Genomic DNA, 24,715 nt, shown 5'->3' with positions numbered 1-24,715 from the left:
GACAGTAGGGTCTCTGCCCAGATAATCTAGCCTTGGGGCTGCCAGAAGGCCTGCCACACTCCCATTGTTTCTATAGTCATAGTGTTAGGAGGTGGAGAAAATGCAGAGAATGCTTTTGAGATTGCTGCACCAGTAGAATAACATCTTGTGGTTTGATGGTGTGAGGTGGCTTATCATCATTAGTGGCAATCTCAATGCGGGGTGATAGCGAGATGACATTCTGCACTGCCAATCCCAAAACTCCACCGTCTGAGACAAAAAAAAATTCTCTGGGATGATGTTGCTCGCCCCCACAGAGCGAGGTTTATCAGAAAATACCTCCATAATTCAAGAGTGGAGAGTATAGCTTGGTCTGTCAACGTTCTCACCCTCATACTTGTGAGTTCGGGTTGGGTGTGCTGTTCTTTCCAGAGTAACCAACACAACTATGTTGGCTGACTTGTGGCGACTAAGGAGGAGTTCCCAGGCTGTTGTGGCTGTGTATGGTCTATATTTTTGGTATAACCATCACACTCCGTTTTGCTGTTCATCCCGCAAATACATAAAATGTGACATGATTTAGATGAGAGTTAAACAGGCTTCGCAACAGTACAAGATTTCTGTCTAAGAGGCATTGTTACAACCAGCAAATTATCCACCAAACACAAACTTACTTTTTGCCAGTAGATCATATAAAAAATCTTTTATTAATCTTTTAATCATTTTACTTTCACTGTTTTTAATTCTAGGCAGTGGTGTGTTTACATCTGAAACAATTAAACGTTCGACCTTTGTTGTTGAATATCGGGGGAAGATTTCTCAAAAGCAAACCAAGACAGTGACATGTGATTCTCTGGAGAATTATGTGTTTGATTTCTCATGGAATGGCACAAACTGGTGGTGAGTTTACCAGAATTATTTCAGATTTTTGCTTAAAGTTGAACAATTGATTTAATTAAATTAACTATAATAGAAAACATTCCAAATAATATTTCAGGATCAATTTTAAATATAACCACAACAAAATAAATATTTATCATATGAATATAATTCATAATTGTAATTTTAAGGGTTTTTTTCTTTGCAGTGTTGATGCTTCGATAAAGGATGGAAGCCTTGGAAGGCTTGTGAATGATGATCACAGAAGACCCAACTGCAAGATGAAGAAAATAGATTATGAAGGAGAACCACACTTGTGTCTGTTTGCTTTGAGGAACATATCTCCAGGCGTGGAGATAACTTACAACTATGGGGAGTCGTCTTACCCATGGCGCTCAAAGGTTGGTTTAGTTTCTGCATTTTTCAATGAAGTTATACCTTGTTTTTCAAATAAAGGCTATAACAGAACTGTTGTTGTGCACTGCTTGAATTTTTAGATCTAAAACTAACAAGTTGTGTAATGAACACCTGGTATAATATCATGTACATTACAGCCTCTATAAGAACCTTCTCTGTCCATCACAGTGTGACTTCCATTACTACATGTTTTATAGCGAACGTGTTCACATGAATGTTCCATCCACTTTGCATTTACAGGAATCCATTGAAGAGCTGAATACATCACAAAGAGACACAAATGCTGCTGCGTCTTCACTAGAACATGAAAATGTAGGTGTTATTTGTTATTTTTATTCAACACCAAGTAGATCTGGTATTTTAGAGTTAGGAATGGCTTCATTGACTTTACCAAATAGTTTTTAGATATTGTTCATATCTGACCTACCAACTATATTTTTTTATGATTGTTTGGTGTATGAAATCTCAGAATGTTTGTAATCTGATGGTCATAATTCACAATTCAATACACCAAGAAAAAAAAGTTAATTGCCACCTGCACACTCACGCAAGTCACTTGAGAACTTAATTTAATAGGAACAGCAGATAGCTAAAAATACTAAAGGGTAAGGAGGAAATTTGTGCTGAATTTTTCTCTTGACCTGTCCAGAGCTTATAGCTGGACTTTCAGTCTACTCATCATCTAAAAGTGCTTTTTTAAATATTATTTTCCCAAATGTCTTTGACTGCATCAGCTTGATTTTTGGATATGAGTTGAGGGGTTTGCAGTAGATGATGTGTGTCTCCTCAGTAATGTCATAACTTTTGATAGTTGAACTGCTGTTCATTCAGTGTTTGTGTTTTCTACACATTCCTCATGCTGGTGGAGATTTCTAAAAGTGAAGACAAAGATCAGTACATTTTCAGTAACACGTCTGTTACGATTCTTTATTCTGCAGAACAACTTGTTGCTATGAATTGTATATAATTTTTTATACTCATATCAGTGGTGTATAGAAATTAAGAAACATAAAGAGTTACCATGGATATACAGTGGCAATACTAGATTACTGTAATTTTATTGTGTTTGGCCAGATAAAGTGTGAAATATGACTTTACATATTCGTAGGTTGACGACTCAGCAGAAGCCTCTGCAGACTATGACAGTGATGAAGAGGAAGCACCCAACTGTGAACCCAGTAGTAAAGAGGCCGATGACATCTCTGATTTTTTTAGCTCTGATGAAGATGCTAGAGCTCATTTACACAAATTGCAAAGGCATTATTGTTACGTTTGTGGGGCTTTAAAACCTCAAATGTCTCGTCACCTTTACACCCATAGAAAAAAAGTCCCAGAAATAGCTGAGGTGTTTGCTTTACCCCCATCCTCAAAGGAGCGACATATGCGTTTGGATGAGTTGCGACAACGAGGAAATGACAAACATAATGAGGAGGTCTTGAAAAGTGGCTGTGGAAAGCTGAAAGAGTCCACAAAGGATAGGCTATTTGCACACTGTACTTACTGCAAACGCATGTGCAGAAGGACGGAAGCCTGGCTCCACATGAAAAAGTGTATGTCTAAGAACTCAGTGAAAAAAAGACGTCGCAACAAAAACATCTCAGCTTTGATTGCTGCTGCGGAGTCAACAGATCGCAGAGAAATGTCAGAAGATGTGAGCAAGCTGTTAGAAACCTTGAAGAACGATGAGACCAAATCTGCATTTTCAAACGATCCCCTTATGTTGCACCTGGCACAGTGGTGTTGCCTCACGAGTAAAAAAACCCCAAAGAAATCTCAATCAAATGACCACATCAAGTCCCGACTGAGACATATGGAAAGACTACTCTTAATATTGAAGAAAAAATCAATCTGCAGCTTTGAAGAAGCTGTTAAACCCCAGAACTTCAGCAGACTGGTTGGATGCGTCAGAGAGATCGCTGGTTTCAATGAAGAGAAGAAGTCGTATCGGTCTTCTGGGGTTTTGAAGGCTGTGGCAGATTCGCTAGAGAAAATGGGATGCATTACATATGCCAAGGCTTTGAAAGAAGATGCCGAAAAACAGACGATACGTGAAGCAGAGACATTCATAAAATTGTGCGAAAACGAATGGAGAATCCCTTACTCACCCAACGTGAGCACCATACCTTTCGTACACGATGTGCAAATTTTGTATCAGCACTTGGTGGAGACAACAGCATCGGCAGTCCAGAGTCTGTCCTTATATGAAATCCCTCAGGCCTACCTTGCTCTTCTCAGACTGACTCTTGCTCATGTGTCCATCTTAAATCAAAAGACTGCAGATATTTCAAGAATAACCTTCAAGTCCTTCAATGAAAGGAAAGAGATGGGGAGCTCCGAAGACGCTGTTGTTTCCCAGTCACCATTTGAACAATTTTTGTCAAAGCACTATTTGAAGATCGATGTCTTGAACACCAAGGGTAAAAAAGTTACCATTTCTCTGACCCCTGAACTGCTCAATGCAGTAACACTCCTTGCAAACAAAAGAGAAGCTTGTGGAGTACTTGAAAACAATCCGTTTTTATTTGCCAAACCTGCTGACTCGTCCAACAGTGTCTGTCATGGACAAGCATTTGTCAGCATGTTCATAAGTCGATGTGCTGCAAAAAACAAAGAGAAGCTCAGATCTGAGTTTTTTCGTGAACATGTCACAAGAGTTTTCCACATTCTTAGCCTGACCAATGAAGAGCTGGGAGAGCTAGCCAAACTGCTGGGCCACAACATCAAAACCGACAAAGAGTATTATCAGACGCCAGAGGCAGCTGTCGATGTCGCAAAAATCTTAAAGTTACTCTCAGCAGCAAAGAATGGGTCACTCGAAAGCTTCAAAGGAAAGTCTCTGGAAGAAATTGAGATTGCAGGTATGTGTCCAGTTCAGTTATACAAATAAAGATTTATATTAGGTGTCAATAACTGCATTGTGTTAGTTCACAAAACAAAAAATATTCATTGCATCTGCAGAGCTATGGTGTTGATATTATAAATCTTGGCTTGAGTACTTGTTTACTGGCTTTTTGTTGTAAAGAAAGAAATGCCATGTGCAGAACAACTAATTCAAGATGACTTTTACAATGCTTAATGTTTAATCTAGACCATATCAGACAGTCCTAATGGTGTAGTAAATACACACATTTCTTGCTTTCCTTTTGAAGATGAGCTGGAGCCTGATGTGAAGCAGGAGAACACAAACAGAAGACGATCTGTGGTGAACAAAGCGTCTCCTCTGCTGGCAGAGATCTTCAGTAGTGGTGGAACTGGTAACACAACCTGCACATTCGATACAACAACATAATAATTTCTTATAGTCAAGATTGTGTTGCATTGGAAGGTGTCTTCAGCATTAATTTGAGACTTTGACCATATTTGAGAAGATGGTGACAATCTGGAGTCGTCTCAGAAACTTTAAATCCATTCCTTTATTTATTTGTAATAACTCCTTGACTGTTATTAGAACAAAAACACAATTTTCATTTTCCTTTCTGGTGTGAAGATGTACTCAACAAAGAAATAATGCTAACAAATTAGAAGAATAAATACACTTTATTGTCCCCATGGGGAAATTATCTTTTCACTTTTACTGTGTGTGTTTTTGAAACATACATAGACAATACATGTGTGTGTACAGGCCCCTGAAACAAACACACACTGACACACACACCAGGAGCCTGTAAGCAGCAATTTTATAGAGTGGGAGGCAAGAGCAAAGCGCAGCTACTTTGTGGTGTGCCCAAGTGAGCAGCTTGTAGGCGGCACTGTGTCTTGCTCAAGGGCACCTCCCACTGCCAGCACACACTCCAGATGTTTTTGCCCACCCGGGTCTCACCAGCGACTTCCGATCCCCAGCCCAAGAGCTACTGCTGCCCCAGATCAGATGTTCTAATTTTATGTTACCTGTACAGTCAACATAGAGCTTTAAACTATAAATGTTGGATTACCAGAAGCTGAAGGAGAAAATGCTGTAATGAACTTACAAAACTGAGGTTTTTCATTCAACAATAGTGAACTATAACATATAGATGAGAAATGTCTAGTCTACTTTTATTGACTCAAAATCAACTTATTATGTAGCTTATATTTATTCAATAGAAACCCAACAGAACTAAATTAAGAGGGTAGTGTGTGGCAGTTCTGGTTTAGTAGAAATGTAATGGCGGATTTAAATGTAGACGGCAAACAAGAACAGTGTTGAAAATCTTCTAACATTGCTGTATCCTTATGTCCTCTATAGGTTTAACCTCCACATCAAGTGTGAAAAAGGCTACCTCCTCAAAGAAGTCTGGCCAGAGCAAAAACAAAAAGCAAGAGAGCGTAAAAAAAGCACTTGATCTAAATGACGAGGAAAACACAGAGAAGAATAAGAAGTCTGAGGAAACATCTGTGAGCCACAGTGTCAATGAGCCTAGAAATGCACAGTCTTGTAGCAACGACGATGTGACAAAGATGAGTTTCTCTGATGAGGAGGAGGAGATGAATGTGGAATTTGACATTGACAGCGATGAGGATAATGATGGCGAAAATGACCCAAAAAAAGAGGAGGATGATGGCCCTCATGTTCAGAAGGTTAGCTCGCCTCACAGTCACAGCACTGGTGCAGACAATGAAGACGCCATGGATTCTGGTGCAGACAATGGAGACACCCTGGGTTCTGGTGCAGACAATGGAGACGCCCTGGGTTCTGGTGCAGACAATGAAGACGCCATGGATTCTGGTGCAGACAATGAAGACGCCATGGATTCTGGTTCAGACAATGGTGATGCAATGGATTCTGGTGCAGACAATGGTGATGCCATGGATTCTGGTGCAGAGAACTATGTGGAGAAAGATCCAGTAGAAGAAGAGGAACACAGAAAAAATTTGGATACAGAAAGCAGAAGTTCCTCTGCCACCTGGGAGAAAGGTAAAACTCATCTGTTCCCTGTAGAGAAAATGTCTGAGGCTATGTTAAGTGTAGAATATTTCAAAGTAAAACACTAGAAGGTTTTAAACTTTGACCTATTAGATGTTCCAAAGGTAAAATCTGGGGATTTCAAAAGATGTAAGACTTAATTTTCATGAGATCTTCAGCATCCATCCAATTTTCAAGATTTTCCAATGAAAGCTGTAGGTGGTGCTCAAGGAAATCACACCTTTCAGTTCAAAGTGTTCTAAAAGTCCATCCACACATGCGTTATCTGTATTTTAATTGTATTTCAAGAATATAGTTTTAAGCCTGCTTTTGATTTCATTGATTTCATTTGAAGGAAAGAACAACAAATTATCAGCTGCAAACTGTCAGCTGACTGGAATGAAAGAAGTGAAGATATGTCTCCAAAAACTGGACATTGTGAGTCCGATGTCATGCAATTTCATTTTTTAAAAGTTCAGTTCAAAATATGAGAATAGACAACTTATGGAGCGGTTTGTTTTTTCATCTTATTTTGAATTAAAGACACCTAGAAATTATACATTTAAAGAACATAAAGTCTCAAAAATACCTGATTATCCTTTTGAACATAAATTGCAATAATTTTATGATCAGGAATCACAGTTTTCACTCCTGGGTTGTTTTTTTTTTTTAAAGGACAATTTGCAAACTCCAATCCACATTTCCCATCTGCCATCTTTTTGTACATCTGTTCATTGGCCAGCAACAGATCATCCCAGCCTTGAAGACAACAACAAGGCTCCAGCATCATCCACCTTGTCCAAAGATTTGAAAAAACGAAAAAAAAAGGTAGGAAAACTCACTCCTAAGCTGAAAACATAAAGACATAATAATGAATACAGTATTTTCTGCACTATAAATCACACTGGATTATAAGGCGCACCTTCAATGAATGGCCTATTTTAAACCTTTCTCATATAAAAGGCGCACTAGATTATAAGGTGCATTTGATTATAAGGTGCACCTTCAATGAATGGCCTATTTCAAAACTTTTTTCACAAATAAGGCCCACTGGATTATAAGCCACACTGTCGGTTTTTGAGAAAATTAAAGGCTTTCATGTGCGCCTTATAGTGCGGAAAATACTGTAATCACAACGCACATAAACATTCTCTGAATTTCTCTGAAGTCAGAATAAGCAGTTCAGATGAGGAATGAGTAGGGAGGGCATCATTCAAGCTGTATGAAGTCACTTCATATTTGGATTTAGTTGTTTATTTACATTCTCCAGTTGTTTTGTAGAATGTGGACAATATGTTTCAGGGTGAATTTCCAGGAGTATTTTGTGCCAAGAGTATCATTATTATTATATACTAAGACAATAATGACTCCATTACATTTTTGGGTGAACTGTTTCAGTTTTAGACAGATGTACATAAATTTAAAAGAAAAGAAACAAGAAAAAGCAAAATGTAAATTGACAAAAGAAATAATCTGTTCTTCATCATTTTTTTATACATCAGGAGCTGCTGGTGACCTGCCCACACTGCAATAAGTATATGTTACAAGGCCAGACCGCCTTCCAGAAGAAGGGATTCAAGGATGTCTTCTGTTCAAAAGCCTGCCTGTTTGCTTTTTTTCCTGTAAACACACCAGCCACCAAGACCTGTTATTACTGCTTTAAGTGAGTCTGAACACTCACTCTATCTTGAAATATAACACTACTGATCTTACCCACTGATGAAGCATGACAGGCTTTTAAGTCAAACACTTCCCCATTTGAAAGGACTAGAATAATTTAAATCCATTCCAGCCTTTAAAAAAATCCCCAAAACCTCTAAATTCTGAAAAAACCCAAACACGTATCTCAAACGAGAACGAGATCCGGTCTCAAAGCATGAGAAAGAAAAGGAAAGGCTTATGATCCAGAAATGATGGTAGATTTGTATAACTTCAGTCTACAGATCAAAGAAACAGACAAAACAGATCTGAAAATATTAAAATATTTCATATCAAGTTTGAGCAAATACGTAAAAGGTGAACACAGCCTAGGGAAGATAGTCAAGCAAAACAGATTCCAAAACTTTGGGGAGCTTTTCAAGAAGTGGAAAAAGGCAGGAGTCAGAGGATCTAGATCTACCACTCACAGAGACAATATGTCCAGGAAAATGCTAAAGGAGTTGTCCCTGCTGACAGCAGCCGAAAACCTGAAACCTGAAACCCTCACCAGGGTTTTAGGTTTCCCCCACTCACAGTTTGTGCAGATATTCTCCCACATTCCTGCACAACGCTCTGTCTCTCTTTTTTAACTTTTTATGTCAAAAATCATTCAATAAATTAACAGTAGTTATTTATTGAAACTCACCTCTCCATCATCTCTCGTTCTGTCAGGGAGGCGCTCGAGCCTCTGGATGTCATCATGGCTACAGTTAATGACAAGGGAACCATGAAAGACTTCTGTAGTGTGATGTGTCTGTCTGCTTTTAAGTCCAGTGCTGTCTCCCCACAACCTCCACAGCCAACCTGCAAAATGTGTGGGAAGTCCTGCATTGTAAGCAGAAATGCTTTTTTTTTTTTTTAATTTGCTTTGGATTATCATTGTCCAATCTCACCCACCATACTCACTGCTCCTGTGTCGTCATTTTCTCTAGGCCTCATGTGAGTTGACCCTAAATAACACTGTCCACAAGTTTTGCAACGTCTCCTGCCTGAAAGTTTTCTGCCGGGACAACATGGCTGTCTGTGGCAACTGTGACGCCTCCTGCTCTGACAAACCGCTGAAGCTGAAGCTGGAGGACGAGACCAAATTCATCTGCAGTGACACGTGTTTGAAGGAGTTCAAGGAGGTGCAGAAATATGAAGATTATGGTCACTTCAATGTAAAAATGTCAAATAGACAGAGGAATCTGTTTAACTGTTTCTGTCTGTTACTTTCAAAAATACGAAGGCTGAGTATGCAGTAACAATGTACTCATTTCTGTGAAATGAACATCAACTAAGGAAGGTCCTCAGCAGGTCCCATCGTTCATTCATTGTTCGGTGATAGCAGACAAACAGCTGAGTTTGGCTTTGGCTGCTTCAGTGCTTCTTATTAGTGGGATAAAGTTGTATTCATGGGTTGTCTTTACAATTAATTACAAAGTCACAGACCAGGTGTCTGTACTGAAGAACAAAGGTGATGGTGTGTACTTGAGACACAGAGAAATGCCTCTGGTAAACCAGCTGATAGTTACTGGTCTAACTAGTCCTGACGCTCCCGGGAAAAACGTTTTATAATGTATCTGAATTTCTATTATATTTTTCTATTATCAATCAGAAAATGAATACATCACACTTGTGCAAGATGTGCCGGAAAGTCCAACCAGTGTCGGGGATGGTTCAGTACAAAACCAGTGATGACACGGTGGAGCTCTTCTGCCAGGAGACTTGTGTGGTGTCATATAAGCAGGCGCACGAAGGTATGAATCAATTAATAAAGTTTAATTGTCAGTGTACATAAAACATAATTCCATGGACAACGAGATGAGGAGTGACACGTGTCGAGGTACAAGACAATACTGTACTCGGATCTTGATGTGTGGAAAGTAAATAGTTGAAGCACGATATTTACATCATAACATTACTAGGTGAACTGAGTCGAGGTTTTGCTGCATCAGGGATTTGATTTCTTTGAATTTGATAAATGGCTGCTTCTGCCTCATTGTTGGTCTGAACATTGATTGATGAATTAGACAAATGTGTTTTATCCACTGATTTTAACATGTTCCCTTTTGAATCTTTTTCTTTGTGTCTTAGATATTTTATTTGGATTTTTTCAAACATAGTGATAATTACATCCATTCAACAACGTTAGTAGTGACTGAACTAAAGTCAATCCCAACATCTCTGGCCTCATAAATTCTAGTGTATACTATGACTGTGCACACTGAGAATGTATTGCTAACAGATATGTTTTTGATGTGTTCTACTAACACATCCATGCTCATCATCCCCTTCTGATTTCTTTCTACAGAAAATATTGGTTATGTGGTTCAGGGGAAAAGAGACTCTCAGTTGACTGTGAGTAAATGTTCTATATTAAATTGAGAGACTCAGTCCAAGTAAACAGAATTAATGTTTGATCACTGACAGCTTCTAACTGTACAATATCTACGCATCATCCCGCAGGAGGACGAAAGTGTGACTCCGGACACTATTCCAAACAGAACAGAAGCAGCTCCTGTACTGGACACACCAAGAATCACCTTTTCCATCAATGGGACGACATGCTGCCAGTGCAAAAAGAAAGTGGGATGTGCAGAGATTGTCTATCGCACCAAGAAATCCAAAGATGTGTTTTGTTCCACTTCTTGTATTTCTGAAAATAATCCTCACATCAAATTATTCACCAAAAAGTGCTACAACTGCTTTCAGTAAGTGTGGTTTGTCTTTCTGCCACTTCTGTCTTATTTCATTCAGTGATTTAATTCAGGATTTTTTTTGTTTTGTAGAGACAGAAGAAGGGGTTGAGAGTCAACATTTACTTACAAATGAATCCAAATTGAAGACAGTTACTTTCCAGACGTTTTATAAAAGTTTGGAAATTTAACAACCGTTCAATGCAACAGAGAATATAAAGAGAAAAGACATTTTTTTGTTCATCTTCTAAATTACGAGAATTTGGTGATTTTATATGTCTTTGTGATGATACAGTTATGAATGAGATCTTTTGCTATTTATACTAGGATTCTAGGATTTGACCTTTGGGGGGCAAAGACCCCAGAGGTAGGGCAAAATTTATTTTTTGCAATAACAAACCTAGTTAGTTGGAAAAAAAGCACATGGCAGGATGAAAACATTTTTTTCTTCATCCTCATCATTTGTGTAGTACTGTAGACATTACAGAAAGAAAGAGCCAATCTGGAGGCTCGTACCGGCAGTTCTAACTAAACAGATGAGGCAGAGGATTTTATTATGAATTTAGGTTAATTTTGTTTTCCAGGAAAAAGGGTGTACAATCACCTAAGCCTTGTACAATATTATATACCTAGAAATCTCTTACATTTTATAGTCTCTCAAATAATCACATCTAGTTTTAGTTAGTTTGTGCTGCTAACTGACCCATTGTCATGTGGATCTTTTCATGTCAGGGTGATAAGGCATCCTAATAAAATGATCCTCGCTCCTGTGGACGAGTCAGGAATCAGCAGAGAATTGTGCAGCAATGCTTGTCTGAACTCTGTCAACTCCAAGAGGAAAATGGCTCCCCTTAAGCCCCGAACTCCAGCACCTCCAGCGGGACCTCAGATGACCTGCAAGATGTGCAACGAACTGGACATAGTAAGAAAGTTCTGGGTTGGCCTGTGTGATTTATGTACACAAGACACGTGTGATGTAGCACAGACAGGGTGGATTACAGGTAACAATAGAAGTTAAACGACTTTCATGTGGACATTTTTAAAACCATGTGGTCAGTGATTCAGGACCAGCCAGCTGAGCCTGTCTTGTCGTTCATTCCTCATAAAGGAGAGGATATCCTTAATGTCCAGTCTCATCAGTAAGCACAGGTATTAGAACAAAAGCGATTCACACTTGACTCAACAACAGTCAAGGGATTTTTTTGTTTGTGAAACATTTTGCAGGCAGCAGACAAGTGTTGAAGTTCTTTGTTTTTCTACAGTGAAGTGCATGAAAAAAATGAAGAGCCTTGTCTTTAAAATAATCACAGTTACAACACAATATAAAATCATTTATTTTATTGTTGTGTATACAGGAATATCCCTGTAGTAACTGTTTATGCTTTTTGCTATCCCCAGTGTAAATTTGAGGTGAAACTGGATGGTTTGAATCACAGACTTTGCAGCAGTACCTGCTACGTCAACTACCACAGAGTCAACAACCTGCCCATTTTCATCTGTGATGTCTGCTCCACCGTCTGCCCTGAGACGCACCTCACACTGATGATGGAAGACAGCAGCAAAACCATCTGCACTGAGGAATGTCTGCTCAAGTTCAAAGAGGTGCAGAAAAAACATCTATATCACTGTCCTGACAACAAGCGTTTACACTTTCTAATTATTATTAAGACAGTAACTTCAAGACAAAACAACCACCTTGTTTTTAATGTGCTTCACTTGGGCTACGTCCAAATTAAGATAATTTGTTGAACAAATAGGAAAATGTGTAGACCCCAAAAAAGCACATTTCTTTTAACTGGTTTCTCTAAAGTCAAGGGTGGTAAGAATGAACACCTTAGATTTACTGTTTATTTATGAATTGATTTCCACTTTAGAATTAAAATCATGACTCATGTAGTCAACCATCAAGCAGCACCAGTACTATGTAGATAGGGGTTATTTTTTTAAAAAAGAATGGAGAAGATAGTGCACTTTTTTATCCCCAATGAGAAAATTATTTTTACACTCAGTTGTACATATTTGTGTTGGATACAAGGTTGTGTCCAAACCCCTGAAACACAACTATAACACACAAGGGGCCTGTAGGCATGCAGTTAGTACACACAACAGTACAGGGGGAGGTAGAGTGACGGGCAGTAACTTCGAGATGCGCCCCAATTGAGCAGCTTGTTAGGCGGATTGCGTGTTGCTCAAGGGCGCCTCGGCACTGGTTGGGAAGTGAACTGACACCTCCCACTGTCAGCTCACACTCAGGTGGCCAGGCAGGAGCGGAATTCAAAACGCCGATCTCTAACCATAGGGCGCCTGCTCTACCGCTGAGCCACTGCTGCCAAAAAAACCCCACCAAGTATTAGCTACAGTAAGGAGTTGAAAGAAGGACTTGTTGGAGATAAATGTGAAATTGAGTAAAAGTTTTATTTTCCATTGGCAGATTAAGAAAATAGAAAAAGAATTTGTATATATTTTTACAACATAACATATTGATAATATTTTATAATTTAAACAGTGTAATCTGGTGTTTCATTGTTTATCTAAAACAAAATATTTTAATATCCACAAAAATTGACGTGCGCCTTTTAACAAGGTGCGCCCTATATTCTGTACAAACGTTGTTGTGGGCTTATTTTCTCCGTCAAAGGGACGTAAATACGTCACGTCGTACGCTTGCAGCGATGAGGTAATTGGAGAACGGCAGCTCGGCTTACTTCCGCTCCGCTGACCTCCACTTCCGGTAGGTGGGCTCACCTTTACCACCGGTTCGCTGCAGAACCACTTTTGTTTGGTTAAAGACCCCCGAAAATGGCTTCAGCGAAGAGGTACGCTTACGATGCGCAGTTCAAGCTCCAGGCCATCAGCTACGCGGCTGCGAACGGGAACAGAGCCGCCGCCAGAGCGTTCCTCATCAACGAATCCATGGTTCGGAAGTGGAGGAAGCAGGAGGGGGAACTGCGCCAGGTTAAAGAGACGCGACGGAGCTTCCGCGGAAACAAGGCGAGGTGGCCGGAGCTGGAAAACCGACTCGAGCAATGGTTTCTGGAGGAAAGAGCAGCCGGGAGACGCGTCTCCACGGTCACCCTCCGCCTGAAGGCAGTGACGATGGCCCGGGACATGAATATCGAACACTTTCAGGGAGGTCCGTCTTGGTGCGATCGTTTTATGAAGAGGCGTCATCTCAACATCCGCGGACCGACTCGCGTGGAGCAGCAGCCGCCACCGGATGTTGAAGAGGAGACGACCTTCCTCACCGACGACATCATGGACACACAGATGCATCCCGACCACATCACCGACGTGGACGAGGTCTGCCTCCCTCCTGACACCCCTGTGGAGGAGGGGACCAGCACGGTATCCACGCTCACGACCTGGTACGAGAACAGAAACACGCTGCCAAAATTAGAGTTTCCACTCACCATTGAGGGCTGGATGGACGAGGAGAGGAGAGAGTGGCTGAGAGAGGTGTCTGGAGAGACACCAGAGGGCTTTCTCCACGCGTCACCGTCTTTATTGACCTGCGACTCCCACATCACTACTGCGGAAAACCCGGCGACGCAAACGAGTTTGGAGCTTGCTATCGTCCCGAGAGGACTAAGACGAGAACCCCAACCCCTGGACGTTGGTGTGATCAGGGCCATCAAGAAGCTGCGAGCGGCGTGGGAGCGATGGACGAGCAACGGCGGGCGCACCTTATCCAGGACCGGGAGGCAGCGCCGGGCGAATTACGCCACCGTACTTGAATGGATCGTGGATGCGTGGACTAAGGTACCGTATTTTTCGGATTATAAATCGCAGGTTTTTTCATAGTTTGGCCGGGGGTGCGACTTATACTCTGGTGCGATGTATGTGTGAAATTATTAACACATTATTATATCATTTCACATGTTATTTTCCACACTAAACCGCAAGAGGGCGCTCTAGGCCTGTATTGATAATTTCAACAGTGCCGGTAATTTATAAAAACAACTGAGAAGGGCTGAACAAAAATGGCACCGAAAAGAAAATCATATTCCGCAATTGGAGGATCGAGTTTGCGCATGGGTGCTTGAACAACGTGCTGCTGGGAGAGGTTTGTCAACAGTGCAGCTGCGTCTCCACGCCCAGGTAGTTGCCAAGGAGATGAATATAAATGACTTTGCGGGAGGACATTCTTGGTGTTACCACAACTGGTCATGAGAAATCACACTTCACAGTGGTGCTGGCATGTTGTGGAGATGGATCAAAATTGCCACCAATGGTCATGTTCAAACGAAAAACCATGCCAAAAATCCAATCCTCCTCAGTTGCAGTTGCCGCGAATGGCAAAGGGTGGATGGATCAAGAAACGCTGAACTTATGGCTTTCAAAGTGCTATACTAAGCAACCGGATGGCTTCTTGAGAGCACGTAAAGCTCTGCTTGTGATGGATAGCATGAGAGCGCACATCATGCCACAGTTCAAAAATAAATTAAAAGTTTTCAACTCCATACCTGCCATCATCCCTGAAGGCTTAACCAAAATACTCCAGCCACTTGATATCTCCGTGAATAGGAGCTTTAAGGCAGTCTTCCGTAACCTGTGGAAGCAGTGGATGATGGATGGAGAGCACAGCTTCACAGCAACCGGGAGAATGCGCCATGCAACTTTCCTGGAAGTCATTGAATGGATCGACAAAGCATGGGCTTCAGTGACAACCGAAACCATCCTGTCGGGATTCAGAAAGGCTGGAATAATTGGAACTGCAACTGACGATGAGTCTGACGTAAGTGACGTAGAAGAGGAATCAGAGCATCGTCTGCCCTGAGTTGGGGGAGTTGTTTAAAAGTGACACCGAGGATGAAGATTTCATTGGATTTAGTGATTTGGAGTGAAACTGATAGTTTGGTAAACTTGTTAGCATGTTCTTTATGCCAGAGTTATCTGAATAACTAAATATGTTACGTCGTTACTGACATTAACAGGCATGTCAGTCATGTAACATTAGTATACTGTACACTTATTCAGCCTGTTGTTCTCTATTTTATTTTTATTTTAAACTGCCTTTCAAGATGACATGCATGTTTTTGGTGTTGGATTTTATCAAATAAATTTCCCCCAAAAATACGACTTATACTCCAGTGTGACTTATATGTTTTTTCCTACTTAATTATGCGTTGTTTGGCTGGTGCGATTTATAATCCGGAGCGACGTATAATCCGAAAAATACGGTATCTACTTTGTTGTCATGACAGCCAGCATCACTGCTGAACAGCTACCTGAGAGGGAAGACGGCAGGTTTGATGGCAAAATTTCTGCCTGAGTGTCTGAATAGTCACCGTGCGTCACTGCTTGACTTTTCTGCTTCTCTTTTGTTGTTTCATTTCAGAAAGTTGAGGCTCCTCAGATGTGCCGCACATGCATGACAACCCATCGGATGTCAGACATGATTGAAAGTAAAAGTGAAGAAGGCTGGTTGGATTTCTTCTGTAGTACCAGATGTTTGCTGCTGCACAAGGCTCAGTGTTTCAGTGGGTCAGGTACGACCCTCAGTTGTGTTTACATCACCCACTCTACCTCTGTTTCCACAGCCTTCAGTGGGCTCCACTGAATTAGAAGACAATGTTTGACCTTTGACAGCAGCTTACAAGACAATGTTTTTTGGGCCATCCCATTGGCTGCTGACTGAATACAGATAACGGAACCTTCTTTCTTAATTGTCATCTGTGTATTTAATTAAATGCTGTTATTATTCACACACAGCTGAATGTTAGGCAGAATGTGTTTCTGGTGTTTGGACGGTCTCCACCTGTAGACTTTGTCTGACTTTTAATTTCTTTATAGAAAGAAACCCTGCAGTAGACAAGGACACTGAAGAAGTGAAGCCAGTACTACTGAATGTGGTGAGTGCAATAATGATCTACTGAAGTTAGTTGTCACAGGTCGTAAACACAGATCATCAGTCTGACTCTTTTCATTCCTCCACAAGAAAGAAGAACCAAATGATGAAGAGTACAACCAGAACAACTCCTTCTCCACACTAACAGAAGACAACAAGGATGAGCTGAAAGTCGATCAGGTCTTTCATTCACCTTTATGCTGCTTCCCATAAAAGTTTTCTCCGTGTGTTTCTGCAGACTAATAAAATTGTTACCGGCACTAGAATCCAGATTACAGCAATGACACTCAACAATGGCATTATTTAGACTAATTAAGTGAAAAGTGGGTTATTTCCCACGGCACAGTGGTTAGGGAACACTGAGATAAGTCAGTCAGTCAAACTTTATTAATAGAATTGTTGCAAATTCCCTATGTTTTGCTACATCATCGTGATGTTTATTTTTAGTCAGGTACCTTTTAGGACAGCTCGGATGCACTGTAGGGTCCGAGGATTTTTTTTTTTTTAAGCAGGGTGCCGCGAGTTAAGTATAAGGACCCTAGTCTTAAGGTAGGTTATTGCTTTGTTCTTGGGTCTTTGATTCCTATCATTCCCTTTCTCAGCTCATGATTCCCATTGTTCCAGTCACATCATATTCGCATTGCAGCGTGTGCAGCAGGGATTGCATTTTAAGACCCGTGTGTTTCATGTTTCTGTACTGTAATAATGATATCACCTGCCTGCTGTGACAATCGTCTGACTTCCACTTGTTTTCCAGGTTTTCATGAATCATAAGTGACACCTTGTCCTTTTCTTTTCCGCCTACAGAGCAAACATGAAATCATTCAGCAAGATGGTGTCGACAGGATCTGTAGCGACCCATGTAATCACCGCTTCTGCAACATGAACAACATGTCCATCTGTGACAACTGTCACTCCCACTGCCGCTCACCCGTCATGCTCACGATGAAAGAAGGCAGCAAGAAAATGTGCAGCGCAGAATGTATGGCACAGTTCAAACAGGTATGTTAAATACTAGTGGCTTAAATAACCATGTGAGTCATCAAAAAGTAATGACTAAATTAAAGGAAGATAGGTCACAGATCGTATAACTACAGGAAACTCACTTGTCTGGACAGCAGAGGGAAAGGTTTAAGAAGTTAAGCTATGTAAATTTATTATATAGTTCATTCCACCATGGTTGTAAAAGCAGTGTGTTTACACTTATTCCCATCTCACTGAAATTTGAATTTATAACGGGAATATGTACAGTAATTAAAAATGGGAACTTCATGAATTTTCAGAGATTAAATGAAAGTATGAGCTGAGTAATGAAGATCTGTTTAGATACCTGCAACTGAGTGATGTTTTTGACAAAGCAATTCAACTTCATACGTAAAACTGAACTGGGAGCTGGGTGAGAAGATTTCTGAGGACAAGTGGTTGTAAATCTGGAGGTCACAACAAACAACTACATCATCACGTGTTTGGAGGTTATACTGCTGGAAGAACGTAATAAGATCATTTAAATTAAATTGTGTTAGTAGCTTGTGAAAAAGCAATCAGAATCTAGTGATCTAATTTATCTTATTTTTTATTTTTATTTTTTTGTTCTTTAAAGTTTGTCTTTTTCACCCCTGTTTTGTAGTTTTATAATTGTGTTATGTTTTGTTACTAACCCAAAATTGTGATAAAAGGAAAGTGACAAAAAAAGATATAATTCTAATACTTCAGAACTCCTCTGAGAACCAATAGAAATGTTTGGCTTTGTAAGGTGGAAGATTTAAACAGGCTTTTTTTCCCCTTTAAAATGGAACACAAAAATACTACAACTGTACCAGCAACTATAAAAGAATAAACTAGTCTATATTTATGTCACCATTCTGTGTTTTCCACTGATTTTGTTGCATGTACCAGTATCAGTGAATGCCTGGTCTTAATGTCGTCTCAGTGCCATTTTGATTGTCTCACAGAACCTCAGAACGCTGCAGCCGTGTCCCGTGTGTGCCACCTACTGTTTAGTGGTGAACATGGTCGAAAACAAGAACAGTGAGGATGTGGTGGAGCTCTTCTGTTCCAGCAGCTGCGTGAAGGCGTCGAAGATCCAGGCTGTTTGTGCTTCAGGTACCGCAGTCACAGTTTGTGCTATTTTTCTTTTTTTCTTTTCTTTTTGTACTACACCAAGGTTCATGTGTGTCTTTTTGTGTGACATTAGTGTTTGTAATTTTACCATGTGACCAAGTTTCTATCCTGGTCTCTTCTTCTCAACAGGTGTTCAGTTCATTTGTGACAATTGCGGTAAGGCTACAGTCCCCGCCTGGCACCTCGCCATGTCAGACGACTCCATCAGAAACTTTTGCACTCAATCCTGTGCCATGGCGTTCCAGGTAATTCACCCTGTTTAAATTTACTCAATAAATTGCTTCACTTAATAGGTGAACACTTGTTGTGAATAACTCTTCCTGGGAATCACCAGGAAGAATGGTGTCCTTTTTTACGTTTCTTTACGTCACACCACTTTATGTGTTGAGGTTCTCTGGAGTGATGAAACAAGGCATTCATTCTGTTTTTTTGTTTTTTTCATTCATTTTCTCAACCCACTTCGTCCAGCTTATTATGTCTTAAATTATGTTTATAATGGTATCATTATAGGTTTTTGTCAGTCCTATCGCTTAAATTTGTTTATCAATTAATTAGAGTAGACTTTTGTTGCCTTACACTTAAATTGGGTGACAGTCCTGTTGTTACTGATAATTGTAATCTGTCTGCACATTTAAACTGCAAGTTTAAAACCGTGGATGTTATTTTTGTGCTGTAGGAGACCCAGAATTCTGCCCCCTCCCAGACTGCAGTCTCCAGCCAAACCCCAGAGGAATTGCCTTGTGCACAGTGTCAGTGCGTTTTATCCGCTGCACCCAAGATCATCGAGACAAAGGTGTGTTGGCTCTGATTTTAACGTAAACATCAAGATAATCTGTGTTGATGTTCAATATTGTTAGTGGGTATGCTCCGCAGGTAGGACGTGAGCTGGAGGAGAAGGAGAAATTCTGGTTGGACTTTGGTGAAGTGATGCAGAGCATGCCTAGAAGTGAGAGAGTTGTCATTGGTGCAGACTTCAATGGACATGTTGGTGAAGGAAACAGAGGTGATGAGGAGGTGATGGGCAGGTTTGGTATCCAGGAGAGGAATGCAGAAGGACAGATGATGGTTGACTTTGCAAAAAGCATGGAAATGGCTATAGTGAATACTTTCTTCCAGAAGAGGCAGGAACATAGGGTGACCTATAAGACTGGAGGTAGGAGCACACAGGTAGACTTCTTCTTGTGTAGACAGTGTAATCTGAAGGAGATCAGTGACTGCAAAGTAGTGGTTGGTGAGAGTGTAGCCAAACAGCATAGGATGGTGGTGTGTAGGATGACTCTGGTGGTGAGGAAGATGAGGAGAGAAAAAATGCAGAGCAGAGGACGAAATGGTGGAAGCTGAAAAAGGAAGAGTGTTGTTAGGAATGAGTTAAGATAGACTATAGGTGGTCAGGAGGTGCTTCCAGATGACTGGACAAGTACAGCTAGTGTGATCAGGGAGACAGGTAGGAGAGTACTTGGTGTGTCATCTAGAAGGAAAGTACACAAGGAGACTTGGTGGTGGAATGAGGAGGTACATGAGTGTATAAAGAGAAAGAGGTTAGCTAAGTAGAAGTGGGACACTGAGAGGACTGAGGAGAGTAGACAGGAGTACAGGGAGATGCAGAGTAAGGTGAAGGTAGAGGTAGCAAAGGCAAAACAAGAAGCTTATGATGACTTGTATGCTGGGTTAGACAATAAGGAGGGAGAGACTGATCTATACCGGTTGGCAAGACAGAGACAGAGATGGGAAGGACGTGCAGCAGGTTAGGGTGATTAAGGATAGAGATGGAAGTGTATTGACAGGTGCCAGTAGTGTGATGTAAAGAGTACTCTGAAGAGCTGGCGAACGAGGAAAATGATGTATGTATGGTTTCATGCCAAAAAAGATTACTACAGATGCAGTATTTGCTTTGAGGATGTTGATAGAGAAGTACAGAGAAGGCCAGAGGGAGTTGCATTGTGTTTTTGTAGATCTGGAGAAAGCTTATGACAGGGTGCCCAGAGAGGAACTGTGGTATTGTATGAGGAAGTCTGGAGTGACAGAGAAGTATGTGAGACCGGTGCAGGACATGTATGAGGACTGTAAGACAGTGGTGAGGTGTGCTGTAGGTGTGACATAGGAGTTCAAGGTGGAGGTGGGACTGCATCAGGGATCAGCTCTGAGCCCCTTCTTGTTCACTATGGTGATGGACAGGCTGACAGACGAGGTTAGACAGGAATCTCCATGGACTATGATGTTTGCAGATGACATTGTGATCTGTAGTGAGAGCAGGGAACAGGTGGAGGAGAAGCTAGAGAGGTGGAGGTTTGTCCTGGAAAGGAGAGGAATGAAGGTTAGCCGCAATAAGACAGAGTACATGTGTGTGAATGAGAGGGACCCAAGTGGAAGAGTGAGGTTACAGGGAGAAGAGATCAAGAAGGTGGAGGATTTTAAGTACAGTGCGCCATCACGCATCAATGATTGCGACTCCACATCGCGGATTTTTGGTCGGCAGACACGTGATACTGTATGTGCATTCTATGGGCTGACAGCATCCGGAAGTGTTCCATCAGTTGTTCCATCAGTCTTGGCTTTCCTGAGACACAAAAGGGCTTTAACAGTCGATAAGAGTGAGGGAAAAGGTAATACAGATAGAAGGTGGTTTAATATCAGTATTGGGAGGGTTCATTACCGTTTAAATTACCCTAAATAATAAGATAAATAGATTGCGATCTCAATCGAATCCTCAAGCGCGTGTGGTTCCTGGAACGCATTAACCTCAACGAACGAGGGCGCACTGTACTTATGGTCAATAGTCCAGAGCAATGGAGAGTGTGGAAAAGAGGTGAAGAAGCGTGTACAGGCAGGATGGAACGGGTGGAGGAAGTGTCAGGTGTGATGTGTGATAGAAGAGTTTCAGCTAAAATGAAAGGAAAGGTGTACAAAACTGTGGTGAGACCAGCGATGTTGTTTGGTCTAGAGACAGTGTCACTGAGGAAAAGACAGGAGACAGAGCTGGAGGTAGCAGAGATGAAGATGCTGAGGTTCTCTCTGGGAGTGACCAGGATGGATAGGATAAGGAAGGAGTATATCAGAGGGACAGCACATGTTAGAGGTTTTGGAGTTAAGTCAGAGAGGCCAGACTGAGATGGTTTGGACATGTCCAGAGGAGAGATTGTGAATATACAGTCAACCCTCGGTTTTCGAACATAATCCGTTCCAGAAGGCTGTTCGAAAAGCGAGTTGTTCGAAATCCGAAACTATTTTTCCCATTATAATTAATGTAAATAATTTTAATCTGTTCCAGTTTTTTTTAAACTATTTTACACCATAAACTACACTGTATACGGTTTACCATAAATCAAAAGGGTAGAAATAGACACTGTGTTTTATTTTAATAAAAGATATCCTATCGAACTATGAACACGAATGCGCTACGGAGGAAGCATCCTGGGCAGTTCACTCAGCTCCCAAGTGAGTCGCGTTCAGGTACGCTCGGCTTCTTTCGGTTTGGTCAAGAGCCGAATTTTGGTTGAGTTCAGAGACGTAAAATTCTCGGATTTTCTGGTTGAAAACCGATTTGGTCGAGAACAGAAGCATTTGAAAACCGAGGTTTGACTGTATTGGTAGAAGGATGCTGAGTTATGAACTGCTAGGCAGGAGGCCTAGAGGAAGACCAAAGAGGAGGTTTATGGATGTAGTGAAAGAGGGCAGGGCGGCACGGTGGTGCAGTGGTAGCGCTGTCACCTCACAGCAAGGTGGGTTCGGGTTCGAGTCCCGCTCTGTGCCGAGTTCGCATGCTCTCCCTGTGTCTGCGTGGGTTATCTCTGGGTTCTCTGGCTTCCTCCCACCTCCAAAAGCATGCGCTTCAGGTTGATTGGCCGGTCCCAAATTGCCTGTAGGAGTGAGTGTGTGTGTGCATGGTTATCAGTCTTTGTGTGGCTCCGCAGTGCACTGGCGTCGTGCCCGGAGTGTCCCCTGCCTCACACCCTATGTCAGCTGAGTTAGGCTCCAGCTCCCTGTGACCCGCTACGGAGGATGAAGCTGTAGAAAATGAATGAATGAATGAAATAGGACATGAAGGTAGTTGGTGTGAGAGAAGAGGATGCAGAAGACGGGGTTAGATGGAAACAATTGATTCGCTGTGGCGACCCCTGAAGGGAAAAGTGGAAAGGAAAAGAAGAAGATCAAGATAATCGTGGTCGGCTGATCCTTGGCTTATGAATTGTAATTGAATAAGTGGTCTCTTGTTGACTTCCTTGTGTGTGTAAAGACTTCTAAACTGGAGTGTTTGTTTTTTGTGTGCTTGTGCACAGGACATAATTCATTTGGTGTGCAGCCTCACCTGTTCTGAAGAGTTCAAAAGGACCAACAAGATCACGGGAAAGTGTGAACATTGTAAGAATGTCAGGATCATCAACGACAGCAAGAGGATGGGAAAGAAGACCTGCTACTTCTGCAGTGGTGGTAAAACATTCACACAGAAAAACGAATCATAACAGACAAAAGAAGGGGAGCAAGAAATGAAAGAAGGACCGACTTTGGGTTCATGTAGATCTTGGTTTCTTTCTAGGCTGTAGGGAGCTTTTTTACCAGGTGTTGGAGAAAAGTTGGGGAAAATACTGCAAGTCGTGTGCTTACTGCCACTGCATCTCTAAGACAGTGGTGGCTGGACAACATAAACGCAAAATGGAGAAGTTCTGCTCTGAAGAATGTCGCTCAAAGCACACAAAGCTCCTCTCTCAGGTGAGTAGAGCGATGAGGCACCATACAGAGTGTGGCAGATAAAATAAAACCCACTTCTGTTTTTAGGACATGTGTTATGTAAGAAGGGGTGGAATTTAAATAAAACTAGGATTTTAAATTACTGATACAGAAAATATATCTTTAAAAAGCCTGTTCGGTCTTATCTCTGCGGAGCATCTGGAATCCATGACTTTATACCTCCATGTACTGTAAATAACAGCGCCGTTCTGTCATTCATGTCGTGCCAAATCAAATAGATGATTAAGGTTTAGATGAGTGATCACCAGAGGATTTGTTCCTATTATTGACCAATCATTTAATTAAATTTTCAGAATTTCCAAACGCTCATCTCCAACAACAAGATAGTGTCTTCGCTTCTGTTAGTAGGACTAAATAAATTCCTCCAATCACTTTTTCTTAAGAGTGGTAGGGTGGTTGGGCATGCTGTGGGAGAATCTTAGTCAAGTTTGGATTGGATCAGTAAAAAAAGTACAGTATTTTCCGCACTGTAAGGCGCACTTAAAAGCCTATACAGTGATACCTCTACTTACGAAATTAACTGGTTCCGGAAGAAATTACATAAGTAGAAAATTATGTAAGTAGAGACATGTTTTCCATGCAAATGTCCCAATCCGTTCCAAGCCCCCAAAAATTCCGACATAAATGTTTTATAAAGCATAATAATGCATCAAAACATGTAACAAATACATGTTACAATTAGATTATTACACAATTAATGAGAGTTGTGCATAATGTAAGAAAAAATGGAGTAAAGAATAAAAATGTTTTACCTTTTAACTGCTGTCCTCATTGTTTTTTGCCCTCTTTGGTTCATGCCCTCTTGCCCCACCATGAACAACAGAGTGAATTCCAGTCCTCCTTTTGAACTTCTCCAACCACCCACACAATGCCTTAAACTCCTTAAACTTCCTTTTGTTTTAATAACGTGGCGACTGCAGATGCATTACGGCCATATTCTTTGGGGAGATCAACCAAAAGCATCCCTTTTTCATGCTTTTCTATGATCTATTGCTCTACGTCACTTTCTTGGGGTCCATAGCGAATACTCAAGAAGTTAATACAGTATATTAACCGTTTTTGAATGTCAGGTTTTTTAATTAGCGTGTTGACTTCTTTCTAAAATGGCAAAGTGAAATAACTATAGGGCCATTCACAGCTGTCTAAAGGTACTCACAGTCATGAATGCTCTAGCTAGTGGACGGATAGCGCAACTACAGCCACTAGTTTTTTTAAATCTATTTTAATGTTTTTTTTATTATATGCGCCTTATAATCAGGTGCGCCTTATATATGGAATAAATTATAAAATAAACAATTCATTAAAGGTGCGCCTTATAGTGCAGAAAATATTGTAATGTTTTTTCAGAATGCTAGTCAGTGGATTACCTTTAAACAGGGTAGAGGGGAGGATTGTATCCCTAAAAATGAACCTCTATATTTTGGAGTAGATCCTGTGAGATGGGAAGATTGTTTAACTCAACAATAA

The 24,715-nt window shown here is 41.0% G+C and overlaps 1 protein-coding gene across 7 annotated transcripts in view; it reads left to right on the top strand.

Moving 5' to 3' along the window:
- LOC137606968 (zinc finger MYM-type protein 4-like) overlaps positions 1-24,715 on the top strand; it is a 37,573-nt gene that overhangs the window by 5,819 nt on the left and 7,039 nt on the right. For 6 of the 7 annotated variants that reach the window (XM_068332335.1, XM_068332334.1, XM_068332333.1 and 3 more), the window contains 25 exons: positions 729-879; positions 1,067-1,259; positions 1,516-1,587; positions 2,384-4,133; positions 4,425-4,529; positions 5,501-6,169; positions 6,513-6,595; positions 6,833-6,985; positions 7,660-7,820; positions 8,528-8,687; positions 8,788-8,982; positions 9,453-9,594; positions 10,149-10,195; positions 10,304-10,548; positions 11,266-11,455; positions 11,932-12,135; positions 15,872-16,022; positions 16,327-16,385; positions 16,472-16,561; positions 17,189-17,383; positions 18,334-18,484; positions 18,632-18,747; positions 19,179-19,295; positions 22,780-22,930; positions 23,037-23,209. In XM_068332335.1, the coding sequence (XP_068188436.1) occupies positions 729-879; positions 1,067-1,259; positions 1,516-1,587; positions 2,384-4,133; positions 4,425-4,529; positions 5,501-6,169; positions 6,513-6,595; positions 6,833-6,985; positions 7,660-7,820; positions 8,528-8,687; positions 8,788-8,982; positions 9,453-9,594; positions 10,149-10,195; positions 10,304-10,548; positions 11,266-11,455; positions 11,932-12,135; positions 15,872-16,022; positions 16,327-16,385; positions 16,472-16,561; positions 17,189-17,383; positions 18,334-18,484; positions 18,632-18,747; positions 19,179-19,295; positions 22,780-22,930; positions 23,037-23,209 (5,723 nt within the window). Of the gene's footprint in view, positions 1-728; positions 880-1,066; positions 1,260-1,515; positions 1,588-2,383; positions 4,134-4,424; positions 4,530-5,500; positions 6,170-6,512; positions 6,596-6,832; positions 6,986-7,659; positions 7,821-8,527; positions 8,688-8,787; positions 8,983-9,452; positions 9,595-10,148; positions 10,196-10,303; positions 10,549-11,265; positions 11,456-11,931; positions 12,136-13,103; positions 14,293-15,871; positions 16,023-16,326; positions 16,386-16,471; positions 16,562-17,188; positions 17,384-18,333; positions 18,485-18,631; positions 18,748-19,178; positions 19,296-22,779; positions 22,931-23,036; positions 23,210-24,715 lie in introns of those variants that run through there. The other variant, XM_068332339.1, reaches the window with a different exon arrangement.

This window comes from Antennarius striatus, chromosome 14 (genome assembly GCF_040054535.1).
Source record: "Antennarius striatus isolate MH-2024 chromosome 14, ASM4005453v1, whole genome shotgun sequence".
NCBI lineage: Eukaryota > Metazoa > Chordata > Actinopteri > Lophiiformes > Antennariidae > Antennarius > Antennarius striatus.
This window is presented reverse-complemented; position numbering and strand designations above follow the sequence as displayed.